At 40.0% G+C, this 20415-nt stretch overlaps 2 protein-coding genes across 7 annotated transcripts in view; one reads left to right on the forward strand and one right to left on the reverse strand.

Moving 5' to 3' along the window:
• Nucleotides 1-5782: 5782 nt before the first annotated feature.
• On the forward strand, nt 5783-9773 carry si:dkey-261l7.2. 6 transcript variants are annotated; one of them, XM_034228768.1, is made up of 8 exons: nt 5783-6088; nt 6328-6517; nt 6717-6806; nt 7184-7272; nt 7475-7635; nt 7740-7856; nt 8769-8907; nt 9457-9773. In XM_034228768.1, the coding sequence occupies exons 2-7, from the start codon at nt 6393-6395 to the stop codon at nt 8877-8879; spliced, it is 693 nt and encodes a 230-aa protein (XP_034084659.1). In that variant the 5' UTR covers nt 5783-6088; nt 6328-6392; the 3' UTR covers nt 8880-8907; nt 9457-9773. The 6 variants fall into 6 exon arrangements, with proteins under 6 accessions (XP_034084659.1, XP_034084660.1, XP_034084658.1 ...); XM_034228769.1 differs by having other exon boundaries at nt 9481-9773; XM_034228767.1 differs by lacking the exon at nt 9457-9773 and having other exon boundaries at nt 8769-9408.
• irak1bp1 (interleukin-1 receptor-associated kinase 1 binding protein 1) overlaps nt 9249-20415 on the reverse strand; it is a 14571-nt gene continuing 3404 nt past the window's right edge. The window contains 9 exon segments of the mRNA XM_034228550.1: nt 9249-9627; nt 9629-9729; nt 9786-9885; nt 9887-9911; nt 9992-10078; nt 10493-10562; nt 10565-10650; nt 10652-10728; nt 10730-10826. Coding sequence (XP_034084441.1) covers nt 9451-9627; nt 9629-9729; nt 9786-9885; nt 9887-9911; nt 9992-10078; nt 10493-10562; nt 10565-10650; nt 10652-10728; nt 10730-10826 — 820 coding nt within the window. The 3' untranslated portion in view covers nt 9249-9450.

Raw genomic sequence — 20415 nt, forward strand, 5'->3', positions numbered from 1 at the left:
ATCTAAAACATTTTCTATATACACAAAATAACCATTTCTCTCAAATATTGTTCACAAATCTGAAAAAATCTGTGATAGTGAGCACTTCTCCTTTGCCGAGATAATCCATCCCACCTGACAGGTGTCGAGGTGTGGCATATCAAGATGCTGATTAGACAGCATGATTATTGCACAGGTGTGCCTTAGGCTGGCCACAATAAAAGGCCACTCTGAAATGTGCATTTTTGCTTTATTGGGGGGGTCTGGGGGGGTCCAAAAACCAGTCAGTATCTGGTGTGAGGGGTAGGGTTAGGGTAATGTTGTGAATCGAGTGGCCTGTGTTCGTCGTCCATAACATACGCCTGCCCATACCATAACCCCACCACCACCATGGGCCACTCGTTTCACAACATTACCCTAACCCTAACAAGAACCAAGGTAAGTACAGTATGTGTTCACAACCAATCCACGATTTAATGAGTATTTCCTTTGTGCCAAGAGCTGATTTAGTATGTTGCATCAACGACCTTTTCAATTAAATTGACAATTCTTTTGTGTAATTAATAGGGTGTGAAACCAGGCAGAGTGAGTGACATGGTGTTCATTTCCACTATGCCAAAGCAGTTTACAGTTGCTGACGGTGTAAGGTAATATATATTGTCCCAAGTAATTGTATGTAGCCTGCTACAACTTTGTGATTGTTGTCTGAGTGTAAAATTGTTCTTAAAGTCCTAATTATCATATAAACATGTTCAAAGGAGTACACGTTACAAGGCTGTGCGGGGGGAGCTGCCAGACCCAGATGTCCTCAAAGTCAGCGAGGTATGCAAGGACTTCTCAGCAGACATCGCACCACGAAAAAAAAAAACGAATGGCTCACTACTCAACTCAACGACTAACACTCTTTCAGAGGATATTCTTCCGATTATGGACTATTGTGATGTTGTCTACCAAAATGCACATAAATCAGATCTTGCTCCACTCAACATAGCCTACAATAGACCATGCAGATTTGTTCTTGGTTGTCCTTTTCGTACACATCACTGCACAATGTATAACCAACTTAAATGGCCTTCTTTAAATGTAAGAAGACACACGCATTGGCTTCAGCTGATATTTAAATCAATCAATCAATCAATGTTTATTTATATAGCCCAATATCACAAATGTTACATTTGTCTCAGTAGACTTTACAGTTTGTACAAAATATCAGTATGACAATACGACACCCTCTGTCCTTAGACCCTCACATCGTACAAGGAAAAACTTCCGAAGAAAACCCACAGTTTAAAGGGAAAAATGGGAGAAACCTCAGGGAGAGCAACAGAGGAGGGATCCCTCTCCCAGGACGGACAGACGTGCAATAGATGCCGTGTGTAAATTGAAAAGATAATACATTTGCAACATAGGTAGTCCAAATGTTTGGAAATGCATGTGTGTATAATAGGAAGATGAATCCACGAGGATATCCATCCAGGACCTATGATCCAGGACCACAGCCACGACTCAAGATCCAGGACAGAGGAGCGCAGGATCATCCATGACTCCAGATCCCGGCGTATACAGACACCAAAAAGAAAGATATTTGGGGAAGCTGGGTTGATCGGAACATGAGAGTACACAGGTATAGACAGAGAGAAGGAAGAAGTAAGATGTCCCCCGACAAACTAAGCCTATATCAGCAAAACTAGGGGCTGAATCTAATCAGCCCTAACTATAAGCTTTATCAAAAAGGAAGGTCTTAAGCGCACTCTTAAAAACGGATAGGGTGAAATGCATTTATCTTAACTATCCCCCTTATTTAAAGCAGTATTTTGTACCCTACTCACCAATTCATCAAGTTAGACATTCTGTTCAGATTTATTTCTCTGTCCCCTCTACAAAAAAATCTATTGGCAGAAGAGCGTTCATGTTTAAAGCCCCAACTGACTGGAATACTTTACCTGCTGCTATTCGATCTCTTGCATCATTGGGTATGTTTAAACATGCATTATCATCTCACTTTCAACTGGTCTGTACTTGTTATTAATGAAACTGATATTGATGAAACTGATTTGCTCGACTGTCTCAAATTGTAATGATTGTATGCATTGCTTGAATTTTACTTAACAGACTGTATGTGGTTTGTCTTGTGTGTCATGTTTTGCATTTTGTCTTTTTGTTTATGTATGTCTGTAAGTTGTTGCTATTGTCGGGACCTCCTTGAAAACGAGATGGTGCATCTCAAGGGGTTTATCCCAATCAATAAAAATGTCTATATGTTGGAAATGCACACATTATATATATTTTTTGCATCTACTTTCTGGATATTGTACATCTGTTCATCTGTTATATAAACTAGCATTACTTAAATATGCAGACTAATTGAAATGTTTAAATATGTATTTTCCCCCCCAATATAACATCAACCTATATGTTTTGTAAAAGTTTATTAAATTAATCTGTAAAATGTTATCATATTGTGGATTTATTAAATTGTGTATTTTCCTTTGTTATTTGTGTGTGCGTTTGTTTTGAGGATATAATTCATTAGTACCTAAACATAGTATGGTATAACTGCTTTTTGTAATGAAATACACAATTGGTTTGGAAGCAAGAAATCTTTTAATCGTTGTTGCCCAGGCTTGCCGAAATGAATGGAAACGTATCTCCCGATTATAACATTGTGTAACTTGCTGCTGTTAAATACCGTCAAACTATGTGCTTTATGTGCAATATATACTTTATATACATATGCCATCTTTAATAACTGTAATATATATACCGGGCTGCTAAATCCTAAGAACTGCTACAGGATTTGATTTGTAGATTTGATTTGTTTTTTATCTGTATTTTTGAAAATTATGTAACTTTTTATCTTTTTTTTTAGCATATTGTTTATTATATTATAACTTAGTACTTTTTTATTATATTATAACTTAGTACTTTTTAACGCATGTAAGATATTCAACACTAAGCTGTCTGTGGCTCTTTCCTGCTGTGTAACGCTGCAAATTTCCCCTCTGTGGGACTAACAAAGGTATTCTGATTCTGATAACGGGACAAATTTGTACAAAGGGGCACACAGCAATGTAGTGCCGACTTTCTTACACGCTGGAAGGCCAATCGCTTTTCTTTACCCCGAAATCCGCTCATTCTTGCTCTCGGTGTGACATAAACTGTCAAGCTGTCAAAGTGCTGTACTCAAACCGGAAGTACCCAGCCGCACACCCAGCCGCCGGAAGTTGACGCCATCTTGTGCACAGAGCCTATATGCTTTAGGAGCTGTAGGTGCGTGTGGTACAGTGTGTGCGTGCGTGCGTAGATGCAGCAGACATGTCTAAGTTGGTTTGGTGTCCTATGCTTACTTTTAATATTTGTAAATAAAAACTTTTGGCCCGTAATTTCATATCCTCATTGTAGCAACCAGAGGGGGCGGGGGGGGGGGGGGGGGGGGGGGGGGGATATATCCAGTCTCTGATACCTAATTCACACCAACGCAACTCCGGTTCAAGCTGAGAGCTAGAGCTTTTCAGGTTCAGAACCGGTTCTTCGGTTTAGCTCCGGCTCTTTTCACACCGCCCAGAGTCCGACTGGTGCTGTGTCATTGCGTCATCGTTTGCATCATGACGTGACCGTTTGCTTGCCTGCTTCATAAAGCCAAACCGTGCGGAAACCCCTCACACCGACAACAACAACAATGGCCGATTGTGCTCCAGCTCCCTATGTACCTCTTCGGAAGACCAGATTCCCAGTAGGTAGCTGGTCTCTAAGTTTCTCCATCGTTGTGTACAAACTGGATAAAACGCCGGATTTTTGTTGTTGTTCAGGAGTTGATCCCGCCCCTGCCCCCGCCTCGACGTTAGCGTGACGTAGGTGGTGCTTTTGTTCTAGCCGGAAACAAATTTGGTGCTTGAAACTAACCGGATTCCGGAGCTAAGAGGCTGCTCCGCTGCGGTGTGAACAGGAAAACCCGGTGCTTTTCAAGCTCCAGCTCCGAACCGGCCCTGAAACACTGTTGATGTGAATGAGGTATGATAGTGTTATGTTATTATTCTGTGAGCAGGGCCGTATCCACCATTGAGGTCACCGAGGTCCGGACCTCGGTAATTATTTCCGAGCTGCGTATAAAAAAACGTGTGAAATAACGGCACTAAACGGGGTTCTTTGTAATACTTCCATTTACTGACAATGTGGGCGCTGCATAAGTACGTAACCTCGATTAAAGCAAACAGAAGAAGATGACATGTATCGTATCAACAAACTACCGCAGCCCGGACTTGTATCGTAGCAGCGGAGGAGTGATGTGGTATCTAGAGATCTGAGTCCAGCGGGCTGCTTGTGTTACCTGTTCATCAGGACATCATATGACCAGCAGATCCTGTGTGAACGCTCTACGTTAGTCAGTGGACGTCCGACAACATGCACACTAACTTATGTTGCAGCTATAGGCTATACTTTGGTTTAAATTGCGTGAATAAACTAGTTAGAGAGCTAAAGTTAATTACATTCATCCAATGTCAGAAGGATTACCTTTTAACAAACATTGTAATGCTTTTATTTGATTTCAATTTGATTAAAACATTGAAGATATAACATTGTATTGTTTTATTTTTACACTGACTCAGATATAATGAAAAGACTACGTCAGTCGAAGCTCAGCTTTGGTAAGGAAGAGACAGGACAGGCAGAGAGAAAGAGAGAGAGAGAAAGTGATGGAAGTCAGGGAGGAACTGCAGGTACAGTCACACACAACAATGTAGGCTTAATAACCCCATCTATGTATCTATCTATCTTCATTTACAATATAGACAATAGGCATACTTTTAACAACATACATCTATTGCAGTTATGATGTCATAATAACATACAATTGTATAAAACACAATTTGCTTACATCTTTGTTCTCTTTTGTGAATCAAACAAAACAGATTTGTATTTAGAAAATAATGCAAACAAGTGAAATGAACTAAATTGCTGAATTGCTTTTAATTCACTGGCAGGAGCGACAAGTGAAGAGGAGCAAAAAGTGAACAACGAGGGAGAGATTGAACAAAGAGAAAGAGTAGGACAGAGAGAATAATGAACAGGAAGAAGACAGAGAGACTCAAGAAGATGGAAGAGAGGCTGCAGGTTATGGAAAGGAGAGAGACATGGGAAATGAATGTTGACAATGTTTTGTGATCATTTTAGCCTCTTCTGCATGTCCAGATCATTAATAGTAACAATCAACTGATTGTTGTGCATTACACTTTCAAAAATAATTGATGCTGCAGCCCACTGACATGGTTTGAAATCAATATATTATCCAATTTGTGACCCCCCCCGGAACTTAAAAAGCACCTAACTAGATCATGAAAATCCCAAAAATCACGGGGGAGGATACCCCCGAACCCCCAGCATGTTTGGACCTCGGTATTTAGCAAATCCTGGATACGGCCCTGGCTGTGAGTGCATGCTCTCATACTTGTTTGATTCTGAAATTGTATATATTTATAGGCTATAAATATATATGTGTGTGTATGTCCGCATCTGTAGCCTGTTATTGTCTCACTACCGCACTGTGAATGAATTACAAAGTAAATATATAAGTCATCATGAACACAGTTCTGTTCATCAGACAGATGGCTGTGCCTCCTGTCATCATTAATGGACGTCTCTTTAAAATGACAGCTCAGAGAGGATTTCTCATTTCTCTAACCGCCAGCTGCTTCCCCTCCTCTCTCCTCGGCTCGCATCTCCTGTGAGCGGGACTAAGACACGAGGATAGGAGTCGAGGAGGGGAAATTAGTTAAATGAGAAAGGCCCATGATGGTTTTGAAGCGAAACTACGGGACGAACCAGTTCCCGCCCGCAGCTCACGCCTCTCTGGTTCGGCTCCTCCTGACGTGGCGAGCCGCTAGAGGACCACCGGTCCCTCCGTGGGCTGCTGCGATTGGACAAACTACTTGTTTGGCAATATTGACGATAAATGTAAATACACCCAGGTGGTAACAACGGCATGGGCGAGAGCTTATGTAAATAAAGGAGAACTGAAAGCCTGTCACTGTTTCAAGGTGCAAACAGCCTCTCTTTGACGCAATGTGTGGCAGATAGGCTTGTTGGAGAAAAGACTGGATTTTTATTCAAGGTAGGCGTGATAACTGCTCTTATCAGCAACTTTTGACAAGTACATGCATTTCCTCGTGGTTTCTGCAGTGCCATATCTTGTTTATGGAGGTTTCACTGTAGCCTATTTGAAGTTGAACCAAATGCCCGCCAATTACAAACACACAGAACATATCTGTAACAGTATATAAACGTTTTTGTGTGTTTTCTGTTAAATACATGGCTTACACGTCAACTTTGGACTGATTTGGGGTCCAATAGCCTACGTGCCACATCCACCTGACTCGCGTTTCCGTGTCCAGGCGGTGACACCCAGCTGCGCAGCCATGCCTCAGCTCACGCGCCTCGCGGTGCTGCAGCTCGTGTTGCTGCTCTCCGCTGTGCCCGCGCAGTACCTCATCTCGCGCTGGAGCGGCACCACGGTGACGCAGCGCTACCACGCGAGCGCACGGTAGGATCCATCCAAGACTGCGTCAGTGTTCCAGGGTGTTATCAACTTTGTATTGGGCAGAAAAAGTATGTGGTGTTGGGAAATTAAACAAAGCTTGCTTATATGTAAAGTATAGTCACTAGTAATAAATATGGTAAGATTACTGCATCCAAATATTACCTTTTCAGTGTTTGTGTCTATAATAATCATGTTGTTTCAGGTTGTTTAGAATTTGGAAAGATTTGAGAACATCTTACCTCAATGGCACAGCATGGATGGACTGGGCAGACCAGCAGATGTCCAGTGCCAAGTGAGTATGGGATATTTTGGAATCAAAAAGGACTGTGATTGTAATAATCATAGACTTTATTTATAAAACACCTTTCAAACAGACTAAGGCATTGCTTTAATATAAAAACATAACACATGTCATACACATAAGAGAATGCAATGTGAACTAAAAGCTTTTGACAAATTGACACATACAACAAAGATAAACACATAGAAAAAATGTAAATACATTCACAAAGCCAATTTTTTTTAAACAATTTGATTGAGACTAAGATGTGCTATGACAAGTGATGTTCAATTGCATTATCTAAAGTTACATCTTTGTTGCAATAGAGAAACAAACAAGCAGGATACTCTTGTTAATGTGCTACTAACAATATATTTTGCTTCCTGAAGGTCTTTACTCGGATTGGAAGAGGAAGAGTTAAAAGACTCACGCCCCATAGAGACCATGCTTTTAGACAATGACCTGGAATTCTTTGGAGGTTTGTGTCTACTTTATATTTTGAAGGCTTTAATCAGTGCATATATTCAGATATTTGTTTTAAGGTAAATCATCTGGAGCCTGTTGCAAGCAAATGAGTAGATTGATGTTTGTGCTTCACTGTTCAGGGAAAAGTTATTGTGAAAAAAGTGAAATGTGCTAAAACTGCATCACAGGATTTTCTTCTTGTTCTTTAACTGCAGCCTCCAAGAAAGTGCGCAGCCCTCGTCCTCCGTATGTGTTCCTGCGTGTTGGAGACGTGGTGATGGAGAGTAAGGGCCACATGGTGGGGGTGGTGGTGAGCTGGGACTCTGAGCTGCGAGCCCCTCAAGAATGGGTGGACAAAGTGTATTCAAACTCTGAGGTTAGCAGCTCTTTGAAAATCCTTTCCTTCCTTATACATTCTGGACTTATTTATATAATTGTTGGAAAGTATAATTGTCACTATTTGTATATATGTGCATGCAGGTCCCCAAAGCAGAGAATACGCCTCATTATAAAGTGCTGTTCAGCGGGCCTGGATCCTCCTCTCTGTTGGTAGCATACTTGCCTCAAACACAGCTGATGCGCTTCACTGGGACAAGGGTATGTACTGGAAAAGCACAGCACATTAACACCCACAATCACACATTTTTACACTGAACAAAAATATAAATGCAACACTTTTGTTTTTGCTCCCATTTTTCATGAGATGAACTCAAAGATCTAAAACATTTTCTATATACACAAAATAACCATTTCTCTCAAATATTGTTCACAAATCTGAAAAAATCTGTGATAGTGAGCACTTCTCCTTTGCCGAGATAATCCATCCCACCTCACAGGTGTGGCATATCAAGATGCTGATTAGACAGCATGATTATTGCACAGGTGTGCCTTAGGCTGGCCACAATAAAGGCCACTCTGAAACGTGCAGTTTTGCTTTATTGGGGGGGTCTGGGGGGGTCCGAAAACCAGTCAGTATCTGGTGTGAGGGGTAGGATTAGGGTTAGGGGTAGGGTTAGGGTTAGGGTAATGTTGTGAATCGAGTGGCCTGTGTTCGTCGTCCATAACATACGCCTGCCCATACCATAACCCCACCACCACCATGGGCCACTCAATTCACAACATTACCCTACCCCTCACACCAGATACTGACTGGTTTTCGGACCCCCCCAGACCCCTCCAATAAAGCAAAACTGCACGTTTCAGAGTGGCCTTTTATTGTGGCCAGCCTAAGGCACACCTGTGCAATAATCATGCTGTCTAATCAGCATCTTGATATGCCACACCTGTGAGGTGGGATGGATTATCTCGGCAAAGGAGAAGTGCTCACTATCACAGATTTTTTCAGATTTGTGAACAATATTTGAGAGAAATGGTTATTTTGTGTATATAGAAAATGTTTTAGATCTTTGAGTTCATCTCATGAAAAATGGGAGCAAAAACAAAAGTGTTGCGTTTATATTTTTGTTCAGTGTACATACGTGTTGTTGACTCACTCTCGGATGTTTCTAGCCGGAGATTCCCACCTTGGAAAACTACTTCTCACATTTTGACGGGGAGCGGTTCGTCATGCAGCCCTGGCTCAGCGAGATGTTTCCAGAGGACGAGAAGGAGGACAAATGACTGCTCAACTGCATGTGGGATCAAAGAGGTGACAATGTTAGCAATGCTAAAAACAACAGAGGATTGGTGGCTATCGCTTCCTAGCCACGGTTTAATGCTAGCTACACTTCCTGTTTGTACCGGTTTGTACCAAGGTGTTTGGGAAACCTCTCTATCAGTTCTCAAGTTCTTTTTTCTCTCCAAGATATCTACTTGAGTCAGTCAATCAGTGCTGAAGTAAGTGCAACGTTTGAGCAAAATGAGGATCATTTTAGAATCCCTCCTTGCCTGATCTTGATGTGAGGGTGTCTTTTGAAATGTAATTGACCTTTTTATTTCTTTGAGATGTACAAATACAAGTGTTTTAATTTGATGTGTCAAAACAAATGATTACCAACATTTCATTTAATGTTCAACTGATTTTAAATTACAGCAATGCATAAAACGATGGTTAAAAAAAAGAAGATGTTTACAAGACCGTGTTGGCTGAGGAAGGAAAAACAACCTTGAAAATCTGCACTTTAGCAATAAAAACTACTTCAAACTGTGACGATCCTCTCTTTGGTTTCATGAGTCAGGGAAATGATTGTGTTTACAGTTTTTTCCTGCTCCTGTCTCTGAGGCTGAAGGAGACAGACACCCGTGAGGAGGCTCTGATATTGGGAATGTGAGGAAGGGGTGCAGAATCCCGGCATTTGCCTCCATCTTCCTCATCCTCACTCCTCCACTCCCTTGTCTCCTCCTCCCTGACCTGAAGGGGGGGTCCCAGAGGTTTGCCCCAGGAGCTGACTGACCTCGCAGGCCTTCTGCTGAGCATTTTCAACCGCTGACACACACGCTCGCCGCCTATAGAGAACAGACAAACACACCACTTACAAATAGTCTGTAAAGATATTAAACAGCTGATAAAATGTGTGTGTTGTTTACCTCATTGACTCAGGCTTTCAGCACTGTGGAAGAAATGTGGCGTTCCCACACAAACACTCTTGTCCAGCTTCTCCAGCAGGACGCTACACACTCGCTCCATTCTTATCAAAATCAGAGAAAGTGAACCTTGACCTGTGGGAACAAAACACATGTAGAGTCAGTGACAGTTTTAAGCAACATTGGATCATTAGTGTTTATCTGAATACTCCACCTCTGCTTCCATGTGATACTGTTCTGCCTCCCGGTGGAGAAACCTCCTCACTGAGGTGTCTCTTTCACTGACACCATGTTGTCTAAGCAGAAGGAATTAATGACAACTGATTATATTCACTACAATATAGGTTATGGTGAAATTAGCTAAAGTACAATCACATCTACATTTTAACAGCATACACGAATTAGAAATACTATATGAACTGCAAGCTGCTTGCCTTACCAACGCTTGTAGTTGTACCTGTGGAAAAACTAGTAATAAATAGATAATACTCCCCGACTTAATTCTATGCCACTTTATACTTATTTTTCGACACATTCTGGAGAGAAAGCGATACTTTTAGCCACATTTAGCTACGTCTCCTACTCAACAACTTTGTTTATTAATCCGCTGAAGTTGTTATTACAAGAGTTACAGCCATACTTAGCTTAGCTACTAGCTAGCTTACGGTTTGCTGTTTAAATTGAATAGTGTATAATGTGTATGTTCTTACCTGACACTTTGTAAAATGTACTCAAGTCTCCGTGTTATGCTGTTGGTCACCTCGTTAACGGACTCTTGTTGTTTGCCACACTGACCCGCAAAGACACTCGGTCCGCCGGGCAACAGACCTCCGCTGTTCCCGTGACCTGAACCTCCCGAGCCTGGTTAACGTTGCCTGTGTTTTGGCTATATAACTACTCGCATTTCGAAGCCATGCTCCTTTTCCTTAACGGCGAATTCCCGAGCAGGCAGCCGGTAGAATCTCAGCGAAAACTCCGGCTCTGATTCTCCATGACGGACACACAAACCAACTTCCCGCTGCTATGGTAATAGACGCAATGCACCTTGGGATTTGTAGGCCATACGCTTGTGTTACACTGTCCTTAGTTAATACACGTTTGATCTCTCTTGGAGTAGTACGAAACAAATATATAATGGTGAAAATATAAACCTTATTTTATTAAATCATTATTTTTTTGGATACCATTCTACTTTTTTCCAACGTAGCCTATGTATTGTTCATTTCTTTACAACGCTTTTCTATTTGACCTCGGTTGGAACGTTTCTGGCTATATCTGAATATGTATTGCAAATTGTGAAAGGTGTGAAGCTTTATAATTCTGTTGTGATAATGATTTGGTTTTCACTGCATGACGCTTCTGCAGCTTGATGATGGTCACGTGATTCAGGTCCCCCTTAAACACACCTGTGATTTGGTCTCCTGATGAGCCAACATTACGCATGCCCAAACATATTGACAGAAAGTGCCTAATTAAATGTCAAGCTTTACATTTTTCTGTTTACACATTGTTTCCAGACAGTTTATAAAGGTTGCAAAACTTCGGAAACTATTGCAGAAGAAATTTCATTTGTTTGAGGATTCGAGGCTAATAACAAATCAAAAAGAGTAACAAACAAAGTGTCCTAAGATTCAACCGAAGCTATGGTTTAAACATAGTTCCGGCCATTGCAGAAACATATGCCCTCCGACCCTCAGCATGACAATTCAGGTAAATTCAATTTTTTAAGAAAAGTGGTTTGACTATATTGGTTATTTATTGGTTCCCAAACTTTTATGTTTCACGTTCTTTCCCAGCTCCTTGCCCAAAATAATGGTCGAAAGCTTGGGTGAAAAGACAGACAAGCACTAGGTTGCAGGTAGGTCGCTATTTCTGTTAAAACACAAAGTAATTGCAACACTATCAGGCCTACAGTACAGAAACAGTTCACGTCAGGCATTTTGAAATGTAGGCCCAACTAGCATGTGGGCATTTGGTGGGTATTCAGCCTATACGTGTTTGGAAATTATTTATTTTTGTTTAATTTCACCCATACATGGATTTGTCTGCTCAAGTTGTTTAATAATAATAGAAAATAGTCTACACAGGAAAAATAAGTAAGCCACTGCAAAAGTGTATCAACATTTTACTTATTTATCTGTATCATCAGCTCACATAATATTGTTTATATACCGGTCTGTGTTGTAAATATATTGGTTCCATTGAATACATATTTTTGTTAGACTTGATAGTCAAAGTTTTCGAAATAATACAGTACAAAAAAAGAACAGGATGTATTGGCATTATTACTGTTTGGTCAGCAGATGGCAACAAAGTACCACATAACAGCATAGAAACAATATGGCAGAGCATTTGAAGTGATGGGATAAGTACAGCCTGGTCTCTTTGAAGTTACTTGTCCTAACCATCACATACTTGATTTTTGGTAATAATGTATTCAGTTTATAGCGAATCATATTGTGAGTATCAATACGTTTCTCATTTAAATGTATACATTGATAGTGGTTCTTAATGATTAGTGAATTGAGTTTAATATCCTAAGCAATGCTATAATAGTCAACACTAAATCAATTATCAAACAAAATGTACTGTCAGTTTCTTGTAAGTTAGTTACACAAATATTGATTTGCATGAAAAAGATATTTGGCCTAATGTATCTCATTAATCCGTCATAAGATAAGATATACTTTATTGATCCCAAATTGGGAAATGTTTCTCTTTAATGCAGCATTGCACCTCATTAGTAAAAATATAAAGTGTAGAAAATAAACAACATAATATGTACATCTTAAAATAGTAGTGTGGAAGCATATAAGCTGCTATGTACAGTATCGTGGAACTTTTATTTGCCTTATTTCATTTTCCAGGATATTTGGGAACAGCAAAGATTGATCCAATTCTGGACACGGGTTTCTTTAAACAACAAAGTTGTTTGGTTTCCCTGGTGTAATTAAACTGTGTGAAACAGGCTGTTGTAATCACAACCTAAAAATACAAGGGCCATATTGTTGTTATTGTCTCTGGTTTCGCCGGTCCCCCAGTATGCTCTGTGAAACTCTAGATCTGAAGCACAGCTTCAGCCAAGAGAGATGCAGCACCCTACAGGCTATTACCATATGAGAGAGAATGAAGAAGATACTTTTTTACTGTAGAATCAAGTCCAGAGCATTTTCCTTGCAGACATATTTTACCCATCTGTTGCTATAATATATCTTATCATGCTTGTTGTTACTCTATTTCTTTTACAATCATTTTAAATGCCAAGAGTAGCTGGGGGTTGTTGTAATAAAGGAAAATGGCTGTAAGTTACTTATTCAGTTGGCAATCATCATAAGGTTACCGACCACTTACATAACAAGAATCCATTTTACTATTAAAAATGCTCCTCCTTGTCTTATATTTATACAACCATGTGTTTTATAGTAGTTAATAAACGCACCATGAAATAATGTTAAGAGTTATGTAAACCAAAAAAAGGTTGGTTGCTGAAGTAACAAGCGGAGTGAAGTGAATTAAACAGGCTTTGCCCTCCATTGTGTCCTTCGTGACAAAGTGTCTGGGGGTCCTTACATGGAGACTGTGGCCACTTGGGGAAAAGATCTGACTGTAATGGTCTCTGAATCTGTTGCTGTCTCTCTCACTCTCTCAGATGAAGTAATAAAGTTAGCTGTGTTGGAGGCCCTCCATGGTCTCTCCATAGACCACAATCAAGGCCCATGCAGTTTTATTGACCGTTTTATTTTCATATTGTCAAGAAATCTCCAGACTCCCCCCCTGTGCCCATTGCCATAAATTAAATATTTGGACTGCTTTCTTTCTTCCACTCTTGCGTTTTTGTATTTATGGGCGAAGGCGATAAAACATGCAGCTGTCATCTGTCAATGACTTTTATTGTGAAAAGAAAAAAAGTAAAGTTTCATTTTTTATATCCCTGCAAAATCTCTTTCCCTTTTTAAAAACGATGCTGATAGAATGAGAAAAACACAATAAACGGACATCTTTCATTGTTTACGTTTCCAGACTTTTCCGATGAACAGTTTTATTGGTTACAGGCATAAAGCGCTGCCAACAATAGGTTCAGGTGGTTATCATTGTTCCATCAGCAGGAGGTGCTCTGAACTAATAGTCAACTTACAGCTCAAGCTGCAGCGTATCTGTTTGTTAGATAGAATATGTCATGTTGATGTTTGACTGTTTTGGATTTCTAGTTTTAACACGAAGGAGAGTCTTAACAGCTGTGTAATTTTACCGGACACAGGGGTCATAACACTTCTACACTATGACCTGAAATGGGAAGGGGCAGTGTATGCATGAAAAGACGTGAAGATGGCTAGGGGCGTAATGTAATTGAAGTACATTATCTCAAGTATGGAACGTATGTAAGATTTGGGGTTCTTGTACTTTTACTTGAGTATTTTTATTTTACGCTACTTTATACTTCTATTCCACTACAATTTGGAAGCCACCAATATTGTACTTTGTTACGCCACTATGTTTTTTGGCAAAAATATGTTCTAGTAAAATGAAGTGAAATATAATTATAGGTTAAGATAACCAGCAGCAGTATATAAAGTAGCTCCACCTTTTAACAGCAAAAGAAAATCAGTAAGGAAATATAGATGATTCCACAATGGGACATAATGAATAATTTGTATATTTTTCTTTCATTATATTTGAATGCCATTACTTTTGTACTTTTACTTAAGTAAGATTTTCCAAGTGTGGAGCGTAAACTCCTGCCTCAGCTGTAGTCTTGGTTGTAACCAGAATTGAAGTCTTAATTATTCAAGACAGATTTCTCAAAGCTCTTAGAGAATTATGCCTATTAGTCCTTATTTGAATTCTCATATTTGGTTTTGATAAGTGCTGAAATATGCTTACTCTTAACATGAAAGTCATGACCTTTTATATGGTTTTATAATTTAGTTTGCTAAGTCACATTTTAAATGGAGTTGTTAATTGTATGTCTCATATATTTTGTATTCAGTCAACTGCTGAAATGTATTTTCTCTCAACATTAAAGTGATATGGTGTTGTTGGCGATAGATACTGAACAACAACACGAAATGAGCTCATGTCGAAGTTTTAAGTGTCTAATTTTTACCATCCAGGAAATACATATTGAGGACACGGCCTCTGTGTCCTCAACAGGAGCTGTGGACCCTGGCTGTTGTGGGACGGCTCTGGTGTCCCCTATAGACATCTCTGTACTTTCCATATGTGAACTGTACTGAAGCGCCCGTTAATCACCTTAGATTTATCAGAAGAAATGCAAGCCATGAATGAGAACAATTTAAATAAAGGTATAACATCATGAGTTATTAAGTAAAGTGGTTTTTAGCATTTCTCTAAAATGCTACAGAGAGAGCATTACATCGTTTCTTATTCTGGGATTTTTACATTTTAATTCTCAAATTGAATTTACTAAAATGGAGGGATTTGATAAAAAACCTAACCCCTGCATATAGAAGTTTATTGTAATTGTATTGTTGGCCATTTTTGTTTTAGATACATTATATAGTATTTAACACACATTTAAAAACAACATGTTTGTAGTTTGTGTATTTCAGATTAATTTAGGGAACGCGCGTTATTTGCTAATAGCTACAGGTTCATTGTTGAATATTATAAAATAGTTCTTAGATGCAATTACATTTGATTTCCCATTATGTTTTGGAGTGATTCCCAAATGACATGAGAGAGGAGCAGGCAGGCTCTGCAGATCTCTTCAACTCCGCATGTCACTAGTATTATCTGGGGTATTTATCTCATGCTGTCGCTCACTCCACAGCGGCCATCTCTGTAAACAGTTCGTAGTCAAATAAACAGGCCTGTCCACAGCCGTCTGCTCTCCTGTCCCTGAATAGACCCTTTGTATCAGCAGATATATCTACATGTCATACCAGGGGAGAAGCACAGGGTGTAATTATTGACATTGATTATGCATCTTGTATTATGGATGCCATTTGGCATGCTGCTGACTCACTACAGCAGATGAAGAGGAGCTGTCATTACCATTGTTAGATGACAGCTGTGCTTCTCCTGCTATAAGCAACATGTTTGCAAGTGCTAACACGATTTATAGATGGGCTCTGATGAATGCAGATTTAACATGGCGTTCAATGTTCCTGTATAGAATTGGATTAGAATTGATTTGTTTTATTTGATTAACTGATTAATGGTTTTGGTCTTAAATGTCAGAAATAAATAACAATGCCCATCCCAGTTTTTTTAAGCCTAAGATTATGTCTTTACATTTATTTTTGCAGTACATAACCTACAAATGTTCCGTTTATTGTTATATATAAACAGAAAAAAGCAGGATATCTTCCATGTTAAGAGGATGACACAGGATTTTTCTTTTTTTTTGCAGGAAACAATTCCTTTAAATGTCTAATTATTATTTAAATAATTGGAGATTCTTTTTCATCTCAATTTGACTAATTGAATAGTCAAGCCTTCAATTAATATAGCTTGTTAATACCTATGGCAACTGGCAACTTTACGAGCCGAAATCATTAGAATTCCCCAAACATAGAAAGAATGCCGCACCTTTCCTGCTCATTCCATTTGTGGTCTTTTTTTATGGTTCACTGATGAGAGGTTTCTATATAGACTATGTGTGCTTAGCCATACACACACACACTTGCCAAGCACACACACTCGCAACAGTACACACACAAGCACTTGGGGCAAAACCGCTGAACCTGTTGTAAAGACCGCATAAAGACCAACATCTGTTTTATTGGCGATGCATGCCAAAGGATTCTGCAACACAAGACACCCACCCAGATAAATAACCACCCACGGTAAACACACACCCACTTAAACACACACACACACACACACACACACACACCACACACACCACACACACACACACACACACCACACACACACACACAACACACACACACATCGAAATTTCTGCATATTGTAATCACGCGTCCAGGCACACACACACACAGGTGTTGAAAATGAGGTGTGTTTTTATATACACTATATCTGAGTCAACAGGCGTGTGCATGTCTCATATATGTTGTGCTTCCAATTAACGGCCAATCCACAGAAGTTGGGACGGCACAGTATTACAGTAGCAGTGTTATGACTCAAGATTAAATTACCTAAAGGATCCAGGTAATTTAATTGAGCGCCAATGTTATGTGTTTTTTAAATACAGGTCTCACTAGTCACTTCAATGCATTACATGTACATTTTGTGAGGTTCCTTCCTCGACCATTTCCACACTCTTTCCTTTCTTATTTTTGTTTTCTCCTTTCCTGCAGATCTGTGGTTCCTTTAAGGCCTGGTTAGGTTTCAGGGCTCTATTAAAAGTTCAAAGGCAGCGTTTAGCTACTGTTAACTGGGAGCTAGTCTGGCACTGAGGCTTTTCACTAATGAAGTGCACAGCATACACAGCAGAAAAAAAACACTCAAATGCACAGCACATCAACACATGTTTGCCCTCAATGGAAGCTGCAAGGGATATTCCCCAACAATGTCATCAGTTACTCACAGGAATCATGTCTATTTGACAGCAATAGATCTATCACAGACTTAACGGCCCTTTCAGCACCCTGTCTGTTTCCTCCTTTTCCACTTTACTCTTCCAAACAATAAGTTAGATTGCTATTCTGACAGATTTCTACGTTTTCATGTCCTTTGTGTTTGTAGAGGTTAGTGAGTGTGTCCTGAATACGTTTGGAAAATAATCGTATTTCCATTTATTTAGGCTATGACAAATGCATTTGAAATAATCATCTTTGTAAAGTAATCCTCATGAAATGTGTTCATAAGAAATGTTTTTCTTTTGAATGCTGCAGTCGTCCTATCGCTGTCTTACTAAAACTCTTTATATTCCTTTAAGCCCTCATTTCCTCGGTTACTTAGTTTCATGTTCGGCTATGGCACTATACAGTACGACTTCCTGTAATAAAATGTCTTGGTAAGATATACTGTTTGCATGTGATCCAACATGATATGCAGACCCAGTTTCTTTGTGCGTCTCATGGTTGTCAATTTACATTTCATGTGGACACGCTCCCACAGTGCAAAGACGTGAATGGTTTGCCTACACTATGTTCCGCAAATCTTTTATAACAAATTAGAATTTAATAATGTTTGTTGAGTCTTTTGGGCGCTGCGGTTTTGACCTCTCTCTCTGCTGTGTCCTCGGATGTCTGACATTCCAGAGTAAACACAAAAACAAACATCCCAGACAGGCAAGCCTGGGATTAGACATATTTTCACTATGCCCAACTGTGTGTGTGTGTGTGTGTGTGTGTGCAGAGACCAATCTGTATGTGTGTTTGAGGGTCATTTGATTTCTTCTTTTTAAAAATGAGTACTGTAGTATATGTTTGAGTTCTGCTGGAATTACTTTTAGAAATATATTTTTTATTTCATACTTATAATGAAATGTTTTTGTTGTGGGTATACCGCTTTTGAAAGTATAATATTTAAAATATACTTGTATGCTGCATTTAGCTTGGTTTTTTCAGTGTCCCTCAGCTACTTTTAAATTGCAGTTATTTGGTTTAGAAGTGCTCAAATAAAATGCACTAGATTCCACAATTTATACATTTCTTTTAAATGTTTTTGAACTAAGCCTTGCAATCATTCTGACAAGAGCTGAAGGGTCTACAGCATAGTAGCCCGGTCAGCCAAATAAATCAATACTTTATTCTTAGTTGGAACTGCACTGTTAAACAAAAAGACGGATACTATATTTTTTGTTGTCTTAATTTTAAATATAGGCTGTTTTAGTTAAGCTTTTGACATGACTTTACAGTTTGTTGTACTCGTTTTGATGGGCACAAGGGAGTGTTTGATACAGGAGATGTAGCCGGTGGACCCAGGACAGAGGGGCTGGCGGGGTGGTGGGGTTCAGAAACTCAAAACGGCCAAACGTTTATTATTACCCCGTTTGCAGCGGACTTGCCTTCAGGGGAGAATCTCCAGCAGTGACCCCTGGCCCCAGCGCTAAACTGCCTTCACGCCTGCACCAGGTCTTTCCTCCCCCCCCTTGCCGCATTTGCGGTTTGAAATGTTGAAAGGAGAATAAAAGAATACAATGGAACCATATCTGAGGTCATCGAGCCAAGGCTGCTGTTCCTGGAACAGCGGAGGTTTTCTGAGGCAATATTCTTTTATTCTCTTATTATGGCAGAGCATGAGAGACGGGTGAAAAACTTGCTTCACAGCTTTTCCTCATCCAGAACAGATCCAGGGTGATAAAAGTGAACGCTGCTCCAAAGTTTTACAGCTTACCACTCTCTTTCTTACTTTCCCTTTTTCTCATTCCATTCTGCTGCCTTCCCCCCCTTCTCCTCCATCATTACTCTTACCCCTTGGGAGCAGCGGTACTCTGCTGCCCGTTGGCACTGCGGATAATAAACAACCACGAACCGCCACCCTCGCGCGACCTTAGGGCAGGAACTCCACACATACGCACCTGCATGGGCTGCTATGACAACGAGGGACCATCTGTCCGTCAAACCAGTGGTCTGAAAGAACCTGTTCTGAGGCATAAGCAAGCGGATAAACACACATACCGACTCACAGCCGCAGAGTGGGAACTAGGGTTAAAGGTTAAAGAACCCCATTTCCTGTCCAGGACAGACGAGGGCTAAACACCCCTCCCTTCACTTCCACTCAATTTCCTTTCTTTCCTCTTTATCCCTTTCTCCCCCTTTCTCCCTTGCTTTCTCTCTGAATCCAAGCTTGATATTCATTAGACTGCACAGAAATGTATTTTGTGTGTGATTGGATGCTGTGTTTGTGATGGCAGCCTCAGCTTAGTAGCCTTAGCCCATCCTAGTGATTATTAACAAAGCAGCCTTTTCTCACAGGAGCTCGAGCAGACCAAAGGCTGATTTCATAACACATGATGGAGTAAGCTAATCTCTCAAACTAACTGCAGTCTACTCTCAAGAGCTTCATTAAAAGGGCATGATCTTATGTTACACAGATTTCAAAAGAGGCTTTGCGAAAGATTCTCATTAGTCACTATTACAAACCAGTTCTTCAATTTGGACTCTGTATTAAATCAGCAGCCTATAAAGAAACCTCTAAAAGAAGTCTTTAAGAGCTTTTCACGTGGCCAAATATGTCTAGATATGATTTCATGCATTCAAACTACTTGAGGTTAATTTATCCTCTGCCGTTTAACCAGCCTCAAAACTGGACACATCCCTTGCAAAAAAAGAGACCAAACCGAGCACACTCCTGTGTTTATCAAGCATCCAGAATATATTTGACAACTATTTCGCCCATGTCTGCTGCGCAGCGAGCCTCTGTGGTGCAGTGCCGGTCTGGTAATAAGGCTGTGTGCTCTGCTGTGCCGAGATTAATGTGAAGACTTATTGATGTAATGACGGAGCCATGAAAGAGCACTCTGGGCCGTGGTTTGGGTCCAACACATGAGCCTAATGGACTCTGTGTGTATGTTAGTGTGCATGCGTTACATCTGTGTGTATGTGAGTGTGTGTAAATGTGGTTTGGACAGAAACAGATGAAATTAATTGAGAGGTTTTGCGTTCATAAGAAGGGACTTTGAGAATTGAGTCTGTATATTTCTGTAAGATTCCCTCGTCTGTGACCTTAGGTGTGTGTTGATAAGTTAGTGTGCCTG

The sequence above is a fragment of the Gymnodraco acuticeps genome, unplaced genomic scaffold (genome assembly GCF_902827175.1).
Source record: "Gymnodraco acuticeps unplaced genomic scaffold, fGymAcu1.1, whole genome shotgun sequence".
In the NCBI taxonomy this organism is placed as follows: Eukaryota; Metazoa; Chordata; class Actinopteri; order Perciformes; family Bathydraconidae; genus Gymnodraco; species Gymnodraco acuticeps.

Bases quoted from the DNA above. Each gene is read 5' to 3' on its own strand.
- si:dkey-261l7.2 (XM_034228768.1), top strand. From the start codon at position 6,393: ATGCCTCAGCTCACGCGCCTCGCGGTGCTGCAGCTCGTGTTGCTGCTC. The intron at 6,807-7,183 runs GTGAGTATGGGA...TGCTTCCTGAAG, and splicing joins CAGCAGATGTCCAGTGCCAA to GTCTTTACTCGGATTGGAAG. The intron at 7,857-8,768 runs GTATGTACTGGA...GGATGTTTCTAG, and splicing joins TGCGCTTCACTGGGACAAGG to CCGGAGATTCCCACCTTGGA.